The 20,182-nt window shown below is 44.0% G+C and overlaps 1 protein-coding gene across 2 annotated transcripts in view; it reads left to right on the top strand.

The window, feature by feature from the left end:
* Positions 1-206: 206 nt before the first annotated feature.
* LOC121535927 (von Willebrand factor A domain-containing protein 7-like) overlaps positions 207-20,182 on the top strand; it is a 33,994-nt gene continuing 14,018 nt past the window's right edge. The window contains exons 1-12 of one of the 2 annotated variants that reach the window (XM_045206387.1): positions 207-336; positions 1,263-1,432; positions 1,577-1,689; positions 1,828-1,944; positions 2,187-2,375; positions 2,873-3,005; positions 3,491-3,643; positions 4,941-5,033; positions 5,492-5,760; positions 6,097-6,230; positions 6,492-6,651; positions 8,519-9,679. In XM_045206387.1, coding sequence (XP_045062322.1) covers positions 239-336; positions 1,263-1,432; positions 1,577-1,689; positions 1,828-1,944; positions 2,187-2,375; positions 2,873-3,005; positions 3,491-3,643; positions 4,941-5,033; positions 5,492-5,760; positions 6,097-6,230; positions 6,492-6,651; positions 8,519-8,920 — 2,031 coding nt within the window. In that variant the 5' untranslated portion in view covers positions 207-238 and the 3' untranslated portion in view covers positions 8,921-9,679. Of the gene's footprint in view, positions 337-1,262; positions 1,433-1,576; positions 1,690-1,827; positions 1,945-2,186; positions 2,376-2,872; positions 3,006-3,490; positions 3,644-4,940; positions 5,034-5,491; positions 5,761-6,096; positions 6,231-6,491; positions 6,652-8,518; positions 9,680-20,182 lie in introns of those variants that run through there. The other variant, XM_045206388.1, reaches the window with a different exon arrangement.

The raw sequence follows: 20,182 nt of genomic DNA, 5'->3' as shown, positions 1-20,182 counted from the left end.
CACATACACATACACATAGACACACACACACACACACACACACACACACACACACACACACACACACACACACACACACACACACACACACACCTACCCTCCCCACATACCCACACACTCCATGTATAACATCACCTCTCTTCCCACAGGTAAGTGTAGTCATGGCGGTGCAGCTGACCTGACCAGCTCGGAGGTTTCTCGCGGGGGCATCAGCAAGGACGAGCGTCGCTCCGACAACATGGCCCTGCACACTGCCGCTGTCACCGTGGCAACAACCGCCACCCTCCAGCTGCTGGACGACATCCGGGGAGCTGCCGGTGACAACGACTACCTACGGTATGGAGAGGGGTAGAGGGGGTGAAGGGGAGGAGAGGCTAGAGGGGGTGAAGGGGAGGAGAGGGTAGAGGGGGTGAAGGGGAGGAGAGGGTAGAGGTGGTGAAGGGGAGGAGAGTGGAGAGGGGGTGAAGGGGAGGAGTGGATAGAGGGGGTGAAGGGGAGGAGAGGGTAGAGGGGGTGAAGGGGAGGAGAGGGTAGAGGGGGTGAATGGGAGGAGAGGGTAGAGGGGGTGAAGGGGAGGAGAGGGTAGAGGGGGTGAAGTGGAGGAGAGGGTAGAGGGGGTGAAGGGGAAGAGTGGATAGAGGGGGTGAAGGGGAGGAGAGGGTAGAGGGGGTGAATGGGAGGAGAGGGTAGAGGGGGTGAAGGGGAGGAGAGGGTAGAGGGGGTGAAGGGGAGGAAAGGGGTAGAGGGGGGTGAAGGGGAGGAGAGGGTAGAGGGGGTGAAGGGGAGGAGAGGGTAGAGGTGGTGAAGGGGAGGAGAGTGGAGAGGGGGGTGAAGGGGAGGAGTGGATAGAGGGGGTGTAGGGGAGGAGAGGAGAGGGGTAGAGGGGTACGGGGGTGAAGGGGAGGAGAGGGTAGAGGGGGTGAAGGGGAGGAAAGGGGTAGAGGGGGTGAAGGGGAGGAGAGGGGTAGAGAGGGAGAAGGGGAGGAGAGGAGAGGGGTAGAGGGGTAGAGGGGGTGAAGGGGAGTAGAGGGGTAGAGGGGGGGGAAGGGGAGGAGAGGGTAGAGGGGGTGAAAGGGAGGAGAGGGTGGAGTGGGTGAAATGGGGGAGAGGGTAGAGGGGGTGAAGAGAAGGAGAGGGGTAGGGGGGGGAAGGGGAGGAGTGGGTAGAGGGGGTGAAGGGAAGGAGAGGGTAGAGGGGGTGAAGGGGAGGAGAGGGGGAAGAGGAAATTACACTCTCTCTTTATCTCTCTCTCTCTCCCACAGCTTCATGGGCATAGCGCGTTCATCAGTGGTTGCTTTTGTGATCGACACCACAGGGAGCATGAAGGATGACATCCTTGAAGCCAAGAGAGTCGTCAATGAGATCATCGACAGCAAGAAGGGAACGCAGGATGAGCCCTCCCAGTACATCCTGGTCCCATTCAACGACCCAGGTTAGGCTGGCTTTACACTCCACCAAGCATTATCCTCAGCAAAATCTCACTGACAACTCTGGCATTCACCGAAATGCCTGTGCGGTTTGTGGTTAAGTCAGGAAGTGGTTAGTGATCAGTGTGTGTGTGTGTGTGTGTGTGTAGCGTTCGGACCCCTGATAAGAACGTCAAACCCTGATGTTATGAAAAGAGAGATCGCTAAACTCAAGGCTGATGGAGGCGGAGACCTCCCTGAGATGTGCCTGTCAGGGCTACAGGTACAGTGATTGACATGGCTATCTTCCAATCAGGTTTAGGATATAATCCCAATCTCTGTAGTGCTCCTAACAGTAAGTAAAGACTCTAAGCACTCTCTCTCTTTCTCTCTCTCTCTCTCTCTCTCTCTCCCTCTCCAGTTGGCGCTGACCGGTGCCCCTGCGTCGTCCCACATCTATGTTTTCACAGATGCCGTTGCCAAGGACATTGCGTTGAAGGACACCATCGTGGCCCTGATCAGGAGCACCAAGTCAACCGTGAGCACTTCCTCAAACACTTCCTGTTTTAGTAGAAACCATTTCCTGCATTTCAAGATCTTATTCATTAGGGCACACAGTAGCAAAACGCAGCAAAATGTTTTGCAATGGCAAACGAAAACAATAAATTCTTATTGGACAAGTTTGGGTAGTCCCTCCATGTTTTCTTCCATTTGGTGCCTAATGAATACGACCAGGCAAACCACCCGACCTCTCTCAAACACACTTATGTGTCTCTCCAGGTGTCTTTCTTCATGACTGGTGATGGTGCTGGTGCTAGAAGGAGGAGGCGTGGGTTAGAGTCCAGGGCAGCTACATTCGAGACCTACAAGGACCTGGCGGTGGCGTCTGGTGGTCAGGCCATTGGAGTCACCAAGGAAAACCTGCCCCAGGCCACTGACATCATCATCGACTCCTCCACCTCCGCTCTGGTGAGTCAACGATGGTGGCCATTTTGTTTTGGATCAGTAGTTGATTTAAAATCATTCAAAACTTGATCAATTAAAAAAAAACACCTGTGCTTTATAAATAATGCATTTTAGAAATGCCTAGGAGTTATACCCCTGAAAGGGGGAAATATATAAATAAATCACATGGAGATGTAGCTTTGGCTTCAAGTCACTTGCACCCCTATATATTAATTCCTAGGTATCACAAATCAATCTCAGATCAGACATCAAGAGCACACAGGTCGTATAATCAACATTTAGATAAATGAATAGCATATTACTTGCTGGTACACATTATGATTCTGTATTATTATTTCGTTATTTTTAAGGCACTTTTAATTCTGTCACATAGGCATAATTGTTATGTCTATGGTTATTAAATCCTCCACATTACATCAACACAGCAACATACAGTACATCACATCTTATTTCTATCTGTTTCTTCCTCTCTCATTCTGTCTGTTTCTCCTCCTCCTCAGGTGACAGTCCTACAGCGAGCGAGGAACCCGGGCAAAGCTGAGACATTCTCCTTCCTGCTGGACGAGTCTCTGAACAACATCACCATCTACATCACTGGAAAGGCCCTCACCTTCACCCTGAAGAACCCTTCAGGTAAGAACCTCAAACACCTACACACTGATCTAAGGTCTATTTTCAAGTAAAGGTTCACCTAACTGAATAGGATGACATTTCCCCTAAACACTGATCTAAGGTCAGTTTTCAGGTAAAGGGTCACCTAACTGAATAGGATGACATTTCCCCTAGACACTGATCTAAGGTCAGTTTTCAGGTAAAGGTTCACCTTACTGAATAGGATGACATTTCTCAATGGTTACTGTTAACATTTTAGTAATTTTAGCAGACGCTCTTATCCAGAGCGACTTACAGTTAGTGAGTGCATATATTTTTCATACTGCCCCCCGTGGGAAACGAACCCACAACCCTGGTGTTGCAAGCGCCATGCTCTACCAACTGACATGTTTGAGTATGCAGCTAGCCTGATGTTTTTATGGCACAATGCACGTTTCAACAACGTATCATGAACCAGTTACAGCCCAATGACAGTATATTTGATTGTATCCTCCTCGCCATTACAGGTGTGACCCAGAAACAGAACGAGGCCAATGGTAAACTGGGGACCGTCCAGACGGTGGGCAACCTCTACCGGGTCCGTCTGGCCTCCAACAAACAGACAGGATTATGGGAAATCAGCATGAACTCCAACCAGCCTTACACACTGAAGGTCACGGGTGAGTTTCCACAGAGATACCCCTGTTCTATTTAGTTATGTGTGTAATGCTTATGTTTACCACTAGAAGGCAGCCATGATACATACAAAGCCCAGACCTGGGTTTAAATTATCAAATCAAATCAAATGTGTCACATTTAATCACATGCACCGAATACAACAGGTGTAGGTAGACCTTACAGTGAAATGCTTACTTATGAGCCCTTAACCAACAATTCAGAGTTTTAAAAAGTAAGAAAAAACTGGTACCGAGGCAATGTGCAGGGGTTCAGGTTAGTCAAGGTAATTGAGGTAATATGTACATGTAGGTAGGGGTAAGGTGACTATGCATTCATAATAAACAGAGTAGCAGCAGTGTATTTTTGAAATCTGTACCATTTGAAATACTTAAAAATACTATTTAAATCGATTTCAACTTTGAACACAGGTCTGAAATAACCATATAGAGAAGGAAGAGAATACAACTCTCACTCCCTGGAAGACATGGGTAATGAGGACTTCCTGGTTAAGGTAGCTGAGGTCCCTGCAGGGAGTTTGTGGTGCTGTTGAAGGGACAGGTGTAGTCTCCTCCACTGTGTGTGCATCCTGGTCTCATAGACTAGACATAACATAGTAAACGTAAATCCGGGACACTCAGATCACTATGATACATTACGTTTGGTATGGTTACATAAGACAGAAGGTTTCTTAAGGCAAAAACAAAAGGAGAATGGATGGTTGGTCGTGGTTGACGGGAGGGTGTATAACATAAATGTGTAGCATCCTAAAGGTTGTGGGTTCGTAACTCATCACAAACAATTTTTGCAACTTTGCAACTACTTACTACTTTTTAGCTACTTTGCAACTACTTAGCTAACTCTTCCCCTAACCCTAACCTTAACTCTTTTAGCTAACTCTTCCTTTAACCTTAATCCTTTTAGCTAACGCTTCCCCTAACCCAAACCTTAACCCTTTTAGCTAACTCTTTCCCTAACCTTAACCCTTTTAGCTAACTCTTTCCCTAACCTTAACCCTTTTAGCTAACTCTTTCCCTAACCTTAACCCTTTTAGCTAACTCTTTCCCTAACCTTAACCCTTTTAGCTAACGCTTCCCCTAACCCGAACCTTAACCCTTTTAGCTACTCTTTCCATAACCTTAACCCTTTTAAAATCATGTAAAAAGATGTCAAAAAAGTATTTGAATCCAGGTCTTGCAGAGCCATAAAGAGAAGGGAGACAATACAGCCCTGACGCTGTGTGTATGTGTGTGTGTGTGTGTGTGTGTGTATGTGTGTGTGTGTGTCTCTGTCTGTCTCCAGGTCAGAGTACCATTGCCTTCATTTATGACTTTGTGGAGACCTTCGAGGGACCTCACCCAGGATACGCCCTCATCTCTGGCCGTCCAAAAGCAGGTAAACACAACATCATCTTAAAATCATTATCCTGTCAAGCAGGTAATCTGTTGATCACAATTAAACTAAGGCGACATCATCTACATGAATGCAGATGCCACTTCATTAAAGCCATTAGATGCAGTTTATCATTGCGCACGTCGTTTTTCTGACTGGCGACAGGTTTTGCACTCATCGCTGCATTCTCTATCACAAAGTAGGCTGGCCCTCTTTGATGTTGCGTAGGTCGAAACAATGCATTCTGTTCATTTATAAAGCCTACTTAATCAAAGTCATAAAAAGCCATTAACTGTAATTTGTAAAAACGTATCTGAACCTAGAACAGTTACATAGCCACACCCTTCAAGAGGATGTTCCTCCTCTCTCTCTTCCTCTTTCTCTCCCTACCCCTACACTCCTCCTCCTCTCTCTCTCACTCTCTTTCCCTCTGTTCCTCCTCTCCTCTCTGCTCCTCCCAGGTATGCCTGCCATGCTGTTGGTATCAGTGTTGGGCAGAAAGGGCCCAGCCTCTGTCAAGGTGGCCGACGTCGCCTTGGTGACAGCGTCAGGGTCAGTGGTCGTAGGCGGGGCCCTGGAAGACATGGGCAACGGGGACTTCCTGGTTACTGTAACCAAGGTCCCTGCGGGGGAGTTTGTGGTGCTGTTGAACGGGACAGACGTGGTTTCCTCCACCATGTTCCAGAGACAGTCCACCACTCAGATGTCCATCTCCAAGGTTACCATCAAGGTAAGTGATGATGACACACTTCCTGTTTACATTGAAAAACGGCTTTCATTTGTAAATCATGAAGGAGCCTATATTGCATATTGGGATAGAGTTCGAAAATAACCATGGTCATAGACATTCATAGATAATAATATCATAAAGAAAAATGTGCCTGACCATTACTCTCTAAACATGTAGTACTGTGGGCCCTACTTACAAATGACAACATGGAATTTCTAAACACAGACATGTGTCAGTCCCTGTAAATGGGCCAACAAACAAACTGCACATGTTCAAAAGTGGAACTCACAACATCTCCTCAACAATTACTCTTCCTTCTTCTTCTTGTCTTCTCAGGCCGTGGTGGACAGAAGCATGGAGCCTGGGAAAGCCTTCAGCCTTCCCTTCACCGTCATGACCGACGCCACTGGAGGCACCTACAAAATCAGTGCCAGAAACGACAGAGACTTCAAGATGAACGTCCCCAGCAGGTAGGGATCAGGCCTGGAATATCTTGAGACTGGTCCCAGATCTGTTTGTAGCCGTCTTGCCAACTCCTATGGCCATTGTCACGTGGCACATTGACCATAGGAATTGGCAATTTACACAAACAAATCTGGGACCAGGTTATCTGGTCAAAATTAGCTTCTTCTCTGCTGGCAAAATGACTCAACATGACTAAATATTTTCCTCTCTTGGCATCATTTGTATTGACAAATAATGCTAACCCATTGCTGATGCTAACTTAACAGCATCACTGTGGCCACCGGAGGAAACACCACAGGGGAACTGACCATCACGGTGCCCGCCAACACACCCTCAGGAACGGACGTCACCCTGACCATCGAGGCAGTGGCCCCCGGGGCGGTCGACTCCAACTACGCCGTCCTGCGCCTCTCTGTTGTCACCAAGGTAACTGCAGAGATACAGAGATAGATATCAATATATTATACTGAACAAAAACAAACGCAACATATAACAATTCCAAAGAGCTACAGTTCATATAAGGGAATCTGTAAATGTATATAAATCATTAGGCCCTAATCTATGGATTTCACATGATTGGGAATACAGATATGCATCTGTTGGTCACGGATACCTTTAAAAAAAAGTAGGGGTGTGGATCAGAAAACCAGTCATGTCTGGTGTGACCACCATTTACCTCATGCAGCGCGACACATCTCCTTCGCATAGAGTTGATTAGGCTGTTGATTGTGGCCTGTGGAATGTTTTCCCACTCCTCTTCAATGGCTGTGCGAAGTTGCTGGATATTGGCGGGAACTGGAACACGCTGTCGTACACGTCGATCCAGAGCATCCCAAACAAGCTCAATGGGTGACATGTGTGGTGAGTATGCAGCCCATGGAAGAACTGGGACATTTTCAGCTTCCAGGAATTGTGTAGAGATCCTTGTGACATGAGGCTGTGCATTATCATGCTGAAACATGAGGTGATGGTGGCGGATGAATGGGACGCCAATGGTAGATAAATTAACTTTAAATTCTCTGGTAACAGCTTTGGTGGACATTCCTGCAGTCAGCATGCCAATTGCACAGTCCCTCAAAACTTGAGACATCTGTGGCATTGTGTTGTGTGTCAAAACTGCGTATTTTAGAGAGGCCATTTATTGTCCCCAGCGCAAGGTGCACCTGTGTAATGATCATGCTGTTTAATCAGCTTCTTGATATGCCACACCTGTCAGGTGGATGGATTATCTTGGCAAAGGAGAAATGCTTACTAAGAGGGATGCTTTTGTGCCTATTTCTGGGATCTTTTATTTCAGCTCATGAAACATGGGACCAACACTTTACATGTTGTGTTTATATTTTTGTTCAGTATAGAACCCTGTGTGTGCATTCTAATGTGACATCACAATGGGTGTAGAAATGTAAGTCAGTAGAGCTATAGATAAAGATACACTAGAGATCTGAGAGGCCTTTGTGGGCTGTCTCCACTATATGGTCTGTCTCCACTATATGGTCTGTCTCCACTATATGGTCTGTCTCCACTATATGGTCTGTCTCCACTATATGGTCTGTCTCCACTATATGGGCTGTCTCCACTATATGGGCTGTCCCACTATATGGGCTGTCTCTACTATATGGTCTGTCTCCACTATATGGTGTGTCTCCACTATATGGTCTGTCTCCACTATATGGTATGTCTCCACTATATGGGCTGTCTCCACTATATGGTATGTCTCCACTATATGGGCTGTCTCCACTATATGGTATGTCTCCACTATGTGGTCTGTCTCCACTATATGGTCTGTCTCCACTATATGGTCTGTCTCCACTATATGGGCCGTCTCCACTATATGGTCTGTCTCCACTATATGGTCTGTCTCCACTATATGGGCTGTCTCCACTTTATGGTCTGTCTCCACTATATGGGCTGTCTCCACTATATGGGCTGTCTCCACTATATGGTCTGTCTCCACTATATGGTCTGTCTCCACTATATGGTCCGTCTCCACTATATGGTCTGTCTCCATTACATGGTCTGTCTCCACTACATGGGCTGTCTCCACTATATGGGCTGTCTCCACTATATGGTCCGTCTCCACTATATGGTCTGTCTCCACTGTATGGGCTGTCTCCACTTCTAAATAGCCTCCTTTCCTCATCTTTTCTCCATCATCATCATGATCACAGTCTCTCTCTCTCTCTCTCTCTCTCTCTCTCTCTCTCTCTCTCTCTCTCTCTCTCTCTCTCTCTCTCTCTCTCTCTCTCTCTCTCTCTCTCTCTCTCTCTCTCTCTCTCTCTTTCCCCCCCTTCAGGTGACAGATTTCACCCCTCCCCAGTGCGAGGTGGTCAGCTTCTCGTCGGACGACTGCCCCGCTGACCCAGCAGCCTGCAGCTCCGCCTTCTGGCAGCTCTCTGCCAATCTGACCGACGGCGTCAACGGCACCGGTATTGCCAGTCTCACACACCGGCAGGGCGTGGGCAGCCTCACCCACACGGACCTGAATCAGACGGTTGTCGCGGCAGCGTTCAACGCTTCGTGCTGCTCTCTGACAGTGGAGCTGGTGGCGGTGGACAAGGCTATGAACGTGGGCACCTGTCTGTTTTCCATAGTCCGCAACGCGGGACCGCCCTCCCTCGCTCTGTCCCTCCCTCTGTGGTTGTGTCTGCTGGTCTCTGCCCGCTTCACTACGTCTCTCAGAGACCTACTTATTTGATCTAATGCTGCGTGAATAACCAAGTGGGAAGGTGGAAATGACCAGTTGAGAAGTTGTAAATACACGTTGGATGCATTCATGTGCTTTGAACTTGTTGAGAAACGTAGATTGGATATTGGTCAACAAGCTACTTCAACCATAAACTAAAAGTACAGCTATCACGCTTTTAAACGAATTATGTTCAAAAATATTTTAATAGAATGCTTTTTATAAATAATGTTTTGTTGTTGCATTTAACTGCTGAACATGCTGTTATTTAGTTAATTTCCTTAGTAGGTGATGTCAGAGGTCAGCATGTGGGAGAAGTTGTAGCTCAGGGATGATAGACTAGTTATTACCAGTTGGAGGGGCGTTCAAGTGGATTTTCCTATGTGGTAAATACCACCTTCCCACTTGGTTATGATAAAAGGGTAAGGCTCATGTATTGACTGTCTGCCCGAAACTGCTTCTTAAAGTTAAAGGTTACGTTCCAGGCCAACTATATCGCAGACGTTGCATTGCATCAATGAATGCTTTGCGTGACACATCATCGACAGCGCAATTGTGCCTAAAATATGTTAAACACCTCTCCATGTGTTGTGAGATCTATGAGGCATCAGCAAAGTAGTCAGCCTGGAACATGGCCAAAGCCACCATTTAAATTAATGTCCCTTTAAAAAGTGCCAACAGTACTCTCTCTCTATGCACTTTATCAACATGTTATTTGCACTGTAACATTGATGTTTAATTTTTGTTTCATAATGTGAGTCTCCAGTTACATCTCTGTCATGAATAAAAAGCTCTGCTTTCCTACTGTGTGAGTAACTCATGTTATTTGTTTAGTTATAATACGGAGGTAGTTTAGTAGCCATGTGAAACCTGCCTGATCTCACGATAGCTCACATTCAGTTTCACTTCAAGTATTAAACAAAACAGCCGTTAGTCTGCTTGACTAGGCTAGTAGTTATTCATTTGTAAACATTTCTAAAAACATAATTCCACTTTGACATTATGACATATTGTGTGTAGGCCTGTGACACAAAATATAAACTTAAACTATTTTAAATTCAGGTTGTAACACAACAAAATCAAGGGGTGTGAGTACTTCCTGAAGTAGGATTCAATAGGCTGGCTTTGTTGGATACATTTTACAAATTAATTAAAACTGAAAAGCTGAAATCTCTTGAGTCAATAAGTGTACAATTACAATTCCCATCAGAAAGTGTATAGCTGTACTCCGAATTGTCCCATTATCCCAACTGTTACACCGAGAAGAAGGAACAACTGCTAGTTTAAGTAAACTGTTGTTTATGTCCTCATGTTACCTAGCAGTAGCAACAGCAGCCATTATGGAATGAACAACAAGAGCCGGGGTTGCCATGTCCGTGGATTTCCTGAAAATTGTAGAAGGTCGTGTCAAAGTGGAATTCTGTTTTTGGAAATTTTACAAATTAATTACAACTGACAAGCTGAAATCTCTTGAGTCAATAAGTATCCAATCCCTTTGATATGGCAACCCTAAATACAGTGAGGGAAAAAAGTATTTGATCCCCTGCTGATTTTGTACGGTTGCCCACTGACAAAGACATGATCAGTCTATAATGTTAATGGTAGGTTTATTTGAACAGTGAGAGACAGAATAACAACAAAAAATCCAGAAAAACGCATGTCAAGAATGTTATAAATTGATTTGCATTTTAATGAGGAAATAAGTATTTGACCCCTCTGCAAAACATGACTTAGTACTTGGTGGCAAAACCCTTGTTGGCAATCACAGAGGTCAGACGTTTCTTGTAGTTGGCCATCAGGTTTGCACACATCTCAGGAGGGATTTTGTCCCACTCCTCTTTGCAGATCTTCTCCAAGTCATTAAGGTTTCGAGGCTGACATTTGGCAACTCGAACCTTCAGCTCCCCTCCACAGATTTTCTATGGGATTAAGGTCTGGAGACTGGCTAGGCCACTCCAGGACCTTAATGTGCTTCTTCTTGAGCCACTCCTTTGTTGCCTTAGCCGTGTGTTTTGGGTCATTGTCATGCTGGAATATCCATCCACGACCCATTTTCAATGCCCTGGCTGAGGGAAGGAGGTTCTCACCCAAGATTTGACGGTACATGGCCCCGTCCATCGTCCCTTTGATGCGGTGAAGTTGTCCTGTCCCCTTAGCAGAAAAACACCCCCAAAGCATAATGTTTCCACCTCCATGTTTGACGGTGGGGATGGTGTTCTTGGGGTCATAGGCAGCATTCCTCCTCCTCCAAACACGGCGAGTTGAGTTGATGCCAAAGAGCTCCATTTTGGTCTCATCTGACCACAACACTTTCACCCAGTTCTCCTCTGAATCATTCAGATGTTCATTGGCAAACTTCAGACAGGCCTGTATATGTGCTTTCTTGAGCAGGGGGACCTTGCGGGCGCTGCAGGATTTCAGTCCTTCACGGCATAGTGTGTTACCAATTGTTTTCTTGGTGACTATGGTCCCAGCTGCCTTGAGATCCTTGACAAGATCCTCCCGTGTAGTTCTGGGCTGATTCCTCACCGTTCTCATGATCATTGAAACTCCACGAGGTGAGATCTTGCATGGAGCCCGAGGCCGAGGGAGATTGACAGTTATTTTGTGTTTCTTCCATTTGCGAATAATCGCACCAACTGTTGTCACCTTCTCACCAAGCTGCTTGGCGATGGTCTTGTAGCCTATTCCAGCCTTGTGTAGGTCTACAATCTTGTCCCTGACATCCTTGGAGAGCTCTTTGGTCTTGGACATGGTGGAGAGTTTGGAATCTGATTGATTGATTGCTTCTGTGGACAGGTGTCTTTTATACAGGTAACAAGCTGAGATTAGGAGCACTCCCTTTAAGAGTGTGCTCCTAATCTCAGCTCGTTACCTCTATAAAAGACACCTGGGAGCCAGAAATCTTTCTGATTGAGAGGGGGTCAAATACTTATTTCCCTCATTAAAATGCAAATCAATTTATAACATTTTTGACAAGTGTTTTTCTGGATTTCTTTGTTGTTATTCTGTCTCTCACTGTTCAAATAAACCTACCATTAAAATTATAGACTGATCATTTCTTTGTCAGTGGGCAAACGTACAGTACTCTCCATGGCCTGATGACCTGGAAGGTACCACCACAATTAGGATCTCCACTCCTCCAATAGCTGCAGTAGAAACAACAGAGTTAGACTGGCCACTCTCTCAGAACCTAGTCGCTCTGGATAAGAGCGTCTGCTAAATGACGTAAATGTGCCCTTGAGCAAGGCACTTAACCCTAATTGCTCCTGTAAGTCGCTCTGGATAAGAGCGTCTGCTAAATGACTAAAATGTAATGTAAATGTACAAAATCAGCAGGGGATCAAATATTTTTTTCCCTCACTGTACATTCAGGAGTAAAATGTTGCTTAACACACAGTGAAGAGTTCCTTAAACAGCAGTGCAGAGAAAGTACCTACAAGAGGCCTTTCTCACAGATCCAGTACTCTCCATGGCCTGATGACCTGGAAGGTACCACCACAATTAGGATCTCCACTCCTCCAATAGCTGCAGTAGAAACAACAGAGTTAGACTGGCCACTCTCTCAGAACCTAGAATATGAACAACACAGGGAATCAGTCCTACTCCTTACACTGTGGTCAGTGTTATCAGAGCAGTAGTATCTTACCTTGGGGTGGTCAGTGTTATTAGAGCAGTAGACTCTTACCTTGGGGTGGTCAGTGTTATTAGAGCAGTAGACTCTTACCTTGGGGTGGTCAGTGTTATTAGACCAGTAGTTTCTTACCTTGGGGTGGTCAGTGTTATTATGGAGCAGTTGTCTCTTACCTTGGGGTGGTCAGTGATATTATAGAGCAGTAGTCTCTTACCTTGGGGTGGGCAGTGTTATTATAGAGCAGTAGTCTCTTACCTTGGGGTGGGCAGTGTTATTAGTGCAGTAGTCTCTTACCTTGGGGTGGTCAGTGTTATTATAGAGCAGTAGTCTCTTACCTTGGGGTGGTCAGTGTTATTAGTGCAGTAGTCTCTTACCTTGGGGTGGTCAGTGTCATTATAGAGCAGTAGTCTCTTACCTTGGGGTGGTCAGTGTTATTATAGAGCAGTAGTCTCTTACCTTGGGGTGGTCAGTGTTATTATAGAGCAGTAGTCTCTTACCTTGGGGTGGTCAGTGTTATTAGAGCAGTAGTCTCTTACCTTGGGGTGGTCAGTGTTATCAGAGCAGTAGTCTCTTACCTTGGGGTGGTCAGTGTTATTATAGAGCAGTAGTCTCTTACCTTGGGGTGGTCAGTGTTATTAGTGCAGTAGTCTCTTACCTTGGGGTGGTCAGTGTCATTATAGAGCAGTAGTCTCTTACCTTGGGGTGGTCAGTGTTATTATAGAGCAGTAGTCTCTTACCTTGGGGTGGGCAGTGTTATTATAGAGCAGTAGTCTCTTACCTTGGGGTGGGCAGTGTTATTAGTGCAGTAGTCTCTTACCTTGGGGTGGTCAGTGTTATTAGAGCAGGAGTCTCTTACCTTGTGGTGGTCAGTGTTATTAGAGCAGTAGTCTCTTAACTTGGGGTGGTCAGTGGGGTGCCGTCCACCCATTTCCAGGTCCCCTCAGTAACAGAGTCAATCAGATCAATCCAGACATAACTGACTGTTTTAAGCCCATTGATAAATGTCTGTTGTCATGACAGAAAACAACATTGTTAATATAGTCTCCACTTCTATTCTCTCTCTATCTATTCTCTCCCCTCCCTGTCTCTCTCTCTCCTCCCCTCCCCTCCCGCTCTCACCTGTTCCTCTCTGCTGTTTATGATCACCAGGTCTGCTAATCTTTCCAGACAGTTCTGTTTGCTCCCCTCCAGGTGTTAGTTTCAATAGAGGAAGTAACAGCTGCAGCACAGGAGGTTGGTGGCACCTTAATTGGGGAGGACGGGCTTGTGGTAATGGCTGGAGTGGAATTGGTGGAATTGGAGCAAATACATCAAACACATCGTTTCATTCCATTCGCTCTGTTCCAGTCCTTATTATGAGCCGTCCTCCCCTCAGCAGCCTCCACTGAGCTGCAATGAAAGTTCTGCCAGCCGTTGGGACAGGGTTGTGTTACAAGATGAATAAATGAATTGCCTTCAACTTATCACACTGTACACTTAATGAAAGAATACAGACTGTGTGTGATTAACACTCTAGAGTCGATTGACCTACCGGTGTGTCAATCTAAGTTACATAACAAAAGAATCCACATAAAAAATCTGTCAGTTTAAATACATGTAAAAAATGAAATGTTACCTGATCTTTCTTATATCTCTCAGATATAGGACAGACACTTCAGAAGAAACTTCCTTTTGAATTTCTTTTAGAGGGGGGAATATCTGTTGTTCCATGTAGTGAGTCTGTTATTTAATGCGTTTGTATGGGCTAATAGCAGTAAGACCAAATAAATGTTTTTATCAAATCATTTTTACATATTTTTGGGGTATACTTCAAGGGGTCTTCAAATTCAAAATAAAAATAGCAAAATAATCCTTGCTATGACTTCTAGGCAGAGTTCCAAAAAAAACGCCATATCTCAGACGGCCCATCTTAATCTTTTATTTTTATTGGCCAGTCTGAGATGTGGCTTTTTCTTTGGAATTCTGCCTAGAAGGTCACCATCCCGGAGTCGCCTCTTCACTGTTGATGTTGAGACTGGTGTTTTGCGGGTACTATTTAATGAAGCTGCCAGTTGAGGACCTGTGAGGCGTCTGTTTCTCAAACTAGACACTCTAATGTATTTGTCCTATTGCTCAGTTGTGCACTGGGGCCTCCCACTCCTCTTTCTATTCTGGTTAGAGCCAGTTTGAGCTGTTCTGTGAAGGGAGTACACAGCGTTGTACGAGATCTTCAGTTTCTTGGCAATTTCTCGCATGTAATAGCCTTCATTTCTCAGAATAAGAATAGACTGACGAGTTTCAGAAGAAGTTCTTTGTTTTGGGCCATTTTGAGCCTGTAATCGAACCCACAATTGCTGATGCTCCAGATACTCAACTAGTCTCAAGAAGGCCAGTTTTATTACTTCTTTAATCAGCACAACAGTTTTCAGCTGTGCTAACATTATTGCAGAAGGGTTTTCTAATGATCAATTAGCCTTTTAAAATGATAAACTTGGATTAGCAAACACAACGTGCCATTGGAACACAGGACTGATGGTTGCTGATAATGCCTATGTAGATATTCCATAAAAAATCAGCCATTTCCAGCTACAATAGCCATTTACAACATTAACAATGTCTATACTGTATTTCTGATCAATTTGATGTTATTTTAGTGGACAAAAATAAATACATCTTTTGAAAACAAGTACATTTCTAAGTGACCCCAAACTTTTAAACGGTAGTGTATGTCGCCACAAGGTTAGCTGCGCAAGACTGTGTGTGTGTGTATGTGTGTGTGTGTGTGTGTGTGTGTGTGTGTGTGTGTATGTGTGTGTGTGTGTGTACGTGTGTGTGTGTGTGTGTGTGTGTGTGTGTGTGTGTGTGTGTGTGTGTGTGTGTGTGTGTGTGTGTGTGTGTGTGTGTGTGTGTGTGTGTATGTGTGTGTGCGTGTGTGTGTGTGTGTGTGTGTGTAAGGGTTGGGGTGAGGTGTGACCCAGGTGCAGGATATACAGTAGGAAGTAGGCAGAGATGGTGAAACAAGGATCTTTACTGGTGGTCCCGAAGCCAAAATACAAAATAACGGACTTATCACGATAAGAGAAAGGCGGAGCAAATAAGTTTCCAAAAACCGGCTGACAGCCGAAATCTGAAATACTACCTACAGTGAGGGAAAAAAGTATGTGATCCCCTGCTGATTTTGAACGTTTGCCCACTGACAAAGAAATGATCAGTCTATCATTTTAATGGTAGGTTTATTTGAACAGTGAGAGACAGAATAACAACAAAAAAATCCAGAAAAACGCATGTCAAAAATGTTATAAATTGATTTGCATTTTAATGAGTTGTTCGAAACCTTATTACTGATTTACAGCCACCATACACATACACATACACACACACACACACACACACACACACACACACACACACACACACACACACACACACACACACACACACACACACACACACACACACAAACACACACACAAAGGTTAATGATTTATGGAAACTCCTAAAAGTTAATGATTAGTGTGTATTGTAACACACCTCAACCCCCTCTCCCCATCCCTGCCTGACCATACTGTCCAGTATACATACAGGTGTATCTTCCAGGGGAGTCCCTCTACAGTTTGGGTTACTACTGCAACAGAGAGAGGGAAAGAGGAAGAGATCCAACTACGCTCAAATAACCTGAGAAGGTATGGAAGCTTTGAAAAGGTTTCTTTACATAACTGGTGTTATTATATGACAAAACAATTCAGATATCTTTATTTTCATTATGTTTACTATTATTTATATTATATTTATATTTATATATAGAGAGAATATTTATATATTCTATTTCTATCATTTATATTTTAAATGGTAAATGGTTTACAGTCCTTAGATGATAATATATTATGTTTTTGAATTGTTTGTTATAACCTTATAATTTTCTCGGTTAATGGTGCTTTGTCAAAATATATTTTCTCAGCGTTTGTCAGTTCAGTGGAAAGATTGTCTTTATTCAATTAATTAAATTTTAGAAGCATAAAAAATGGACTTTGAATTAGTTGAAACTTTTGACTCGAATTTCAACAAAGTACTATGCTGTGATTGAAATAGATAACCAAACACACTTTGATGTTCATGTTGTTTGAGTTTCAAACACTTACAATTATTTTATTTGTCTTACATGGTATACAGATGTAGGATCTTAATTTGAGCCAGTTTGCTACAGCTGGAAAATAATGTGAATAATTATGTGGATTATAATGAATCGACATTTTTGTAAGGGGTAAAAACATTTTTTTTTTAGGGAAAATCAAGTCTGAAATTTCAAACCGGAAATTACAAACTTCATAACCCTTTTTAAACCTCAAATACACTAAACATTGACTTATTGCAGGAAAAGTATCCTGCAACATGGAGATACAATTAAGATAAAATTAAGATCCTATATCTGTAGTATTACACCTAACATTTACATTTACATTTGTCATTTAGCAGACGCTCTTATCCAGAGCGACTTACACATTGAATTTGAGGCACTTGTTGGGAGCCACTGATGGGGTTCCTATTAGGAAGTGCACCCTTACTTTGGCTTAAAACACCCACCATTAAGTTATTTAGTTATAGAACCCTATACACACTATATGTATACAGATTGAGAGGATTGTACATATATGACCATGATATATAGTATGTATAGGATTCTACAAATGACAGACATTCTCTCAATCTAGGACAGAAAGCAGCAGTAAGGAGCAGTATTGTTCCATTTCCCACCAGCCTTTCAGTTCAATGTTAGCTTTTTAACACTTGAGGAACTAAAGGTATTCAATAAATAGTTTAAAAAAAGGCCATGGTTGAGTTGAGCCAAACACTTCAACAGTATGCACCTTTGTATCTCTTAGGAGAACACATTTACATAAACATTTACATCATTTAGCGGGGGGGGGTGGCTAAGCACAGGGAATGCAGTATGGACAGGGGCTAAGCACTGGTCTCTAATCAGTTTTGACAACGTTTTATTACATTTTACTGATGTATCATAAAGATGCTTCTGCATCTTCCTCTACAGTTTGGGTTACTACGGCAACAGTGAGAGGGAAAGAGGAAGAGATCCAACTACGCTCAACTAACCTGAGAAGGTATGGAAGCTTTGAAAAGGTTTCTTTACATAACTGGTGTTATTACATCACAAAACAATTCAGATATCTTTATTTTAATTATGTTTACTATTATTTATATTATATGTATATTTATATATATTTTATATTTTATATATTTAAATGGTAAATGGTTTATAGTCCTTAGATGATAATATATTATGTTTTTGAATTGTTTGTTATAACCATATAATTTTCTCGGTTATTGGTGTCATTTTAGTGTAAATGTTTTTTATAGTCATTAGAGCATATTATAAAATGGGTGCTTCAAGCCCTTAATGCTGATTGGCTGACAGCCGTGGTATATCAGACCGTATATCACGAGTATGATAAAACATTAATTTTTACTGCTCTAATTATGTTGGTAACCAGTTTATAACAGCAATAAGGCACCTCGGGGGTTTGTGGTACATTGCCAATATACCACGGCTAAGGGCTGTATCCAGGTACTCCGCGTTGCGTCGTGCTTAAGAAAAGCCTTTAGCCGTGGTATATTGGCTATATACCACACCCCCTCGTGCCTTATTGCTTAAATATATATATAGTTTGTTGTGACCATATTATTTTTTAGGTTATTAATGCTTTAAAATATATTGTTGTCGATAATGCAATCCCACCACAGACTGATGATGTTACCGGTGCTGGGCGTGTCCTTTTTGGCCCTGGTCCTATCAGGAGGAGCCTGGGCAATTGCTCCCATCGGGGGCGGAGCCTCAACTCACATCAGCATCACGGGAACGGCCGTTCTACAGAAAGTCACAGAGGTGTGCCGAGCTATCGCCGAGTCAGAGGGACAAGACTTCACCCCCACGGTAAGTGTGTGTGTGTGTGTGTGTGTGTGTGTGTGTGTGAGAGAGAGAGAGAGATAAAGGAAATAGAGTTATGTGACAGATTTTTTTTTAATCTACTTTGCCCTCAATGGTGATTGGCTGATATCTACCCTCTAACTTCTAACCTTTCCCTTTAGGGTAACTCTGCTGAGGAGCTGGTCCATGCCTGCCTGGGACCCAAAGCAACAGGTGAAGTGTCAGCAGCTAAGTTCAAATCTGCCCTGAACGAGATCTACGTACAGAATGGACAGGTGGACAGAGACTTTGTCAACAGGTTGGTGCTACATTGATAGAGGATGAGGTTACCTTATTATGTAAAATGCTTTGAGTGCTTGGAAATAGCACAGGAAAAGCAACATACATTTATTACATCTTTATTTAACTAGTTTTAAAAACAATTTAGTTTTCTTCTCCAGCACAAGTCATATGCTGCTCTCAAACACTTTATTCCTAAGCACCGTATTGTAAAGGTTTAGGATGTGCATAATTCATTCACCCTTCTTCTAGTGTATCTAATGTATGAACTATATTAACAATTAGTCATTGTCATTATTGTGATAGCCCAAGTGAACATTTCGTATATCACTCCTACAGTTGTTTTCTATGTAAAACCAATTGATCACAATCTTTATTATAACAGCCCAGCCCATCACTTTAACTCAGAGGCGTTTGCTGAGGGCCGGCGCCTTATCACTGATGGGGTGGCCAGCATTAAGGCCAACGTACGAAAGGAAAACTTCCAGGCTGCCAGAGAGACACTGGGGAGAGTACTGCACACACTACAGGTAAGAGAGAGAAGGGGGGGTGGTACCACACAGTACAGGTAGCTAGAGAGACACTGGGGAGAGTACTGTACACAGTACATAGAGAGACACTGGGGAGAGTACTGTACACAGTACAACTATTTTCTAGTGCTCCTAAATGTTTTGTTGTGCTCCTAACTTTTATATGTTGGGAGCACCAGTGTCATTAGAGCCCTGACTGCAGGTAAAGAGAGAGGGAGGGAGAGGGAGAGAGAGAGAGAGAGAGAGAGAGAGGGAGAGAGAGAGAGAGAGAGAGAGGGAGAGGAGAGAGGAGGAGTGGGAGAGGAGAGAGGGAGGATGGGAGAGGGAGAGAGAGGGAGAGGGAGAGGGAGAGAGAGGAGTGGGAGAGGGAGAGAGAGGAGTGGGAGAGGGAGAGAGAGAGGAGTGGGAGAAAGAGAGAGAGAGGGAGGAGTGGGAGAGGGAGAGAGAGGAGAGAGAGAGAGAGGAGTGGTAGATGGAGGAGTGGGAGAGGGAGAGAGAGGAGTGGGAGAGAGAGAGAGAGAGAGAGAGAGAGTGGGAGAGGGAGAGGGAGAGAGAGGAATGGGAGAGAGAGAGAGAGGAGTGGGAGAAAGTCTGAACTTCCAGGAATGAAGGGAGATAAGGTAAATAATTAAAGGATAGAGGGAGAAGGGGGGAGAAAGACAACATCTATCTCACCTAATCTCTCGTTTCATATTTCATGTTGACTCAAGTGTTATCATCTGAACCAAGTTCACTTATATCTTGAGGTGTCTGTTTTGCCCACAGTAATAGGGAAGTAGATAGATCATTTTTCCACAGACACAGACTTGGTATATAATACATGCTTGTGTTTTGTCAGGACTTCTACAGCCACAGTAACTGGGTGGATCTGGGATACACTGAACCCTACGCCAACCTGATCCGCCCCGATC

This window comes from Coregonus clupeaformis, chromosome 22, assembly GCF_020615455.1.
Source record: "Coregonus clupeaformis isolate EN_2021a chromosome 22, ASM2061545v1, whole genome shotgun sequence".
NCBI lineage: Eukaryota > Metazoa > Chordata > Actinopteri > Salmoniformes > Salmonidae > Coregonus > Coregonus clupeaformis.
The sequence above is the reverse complement of the archived record's forward strand: the minus strand, read 5'-3'. Positions and strand labels throughout refer to the sequence as shown.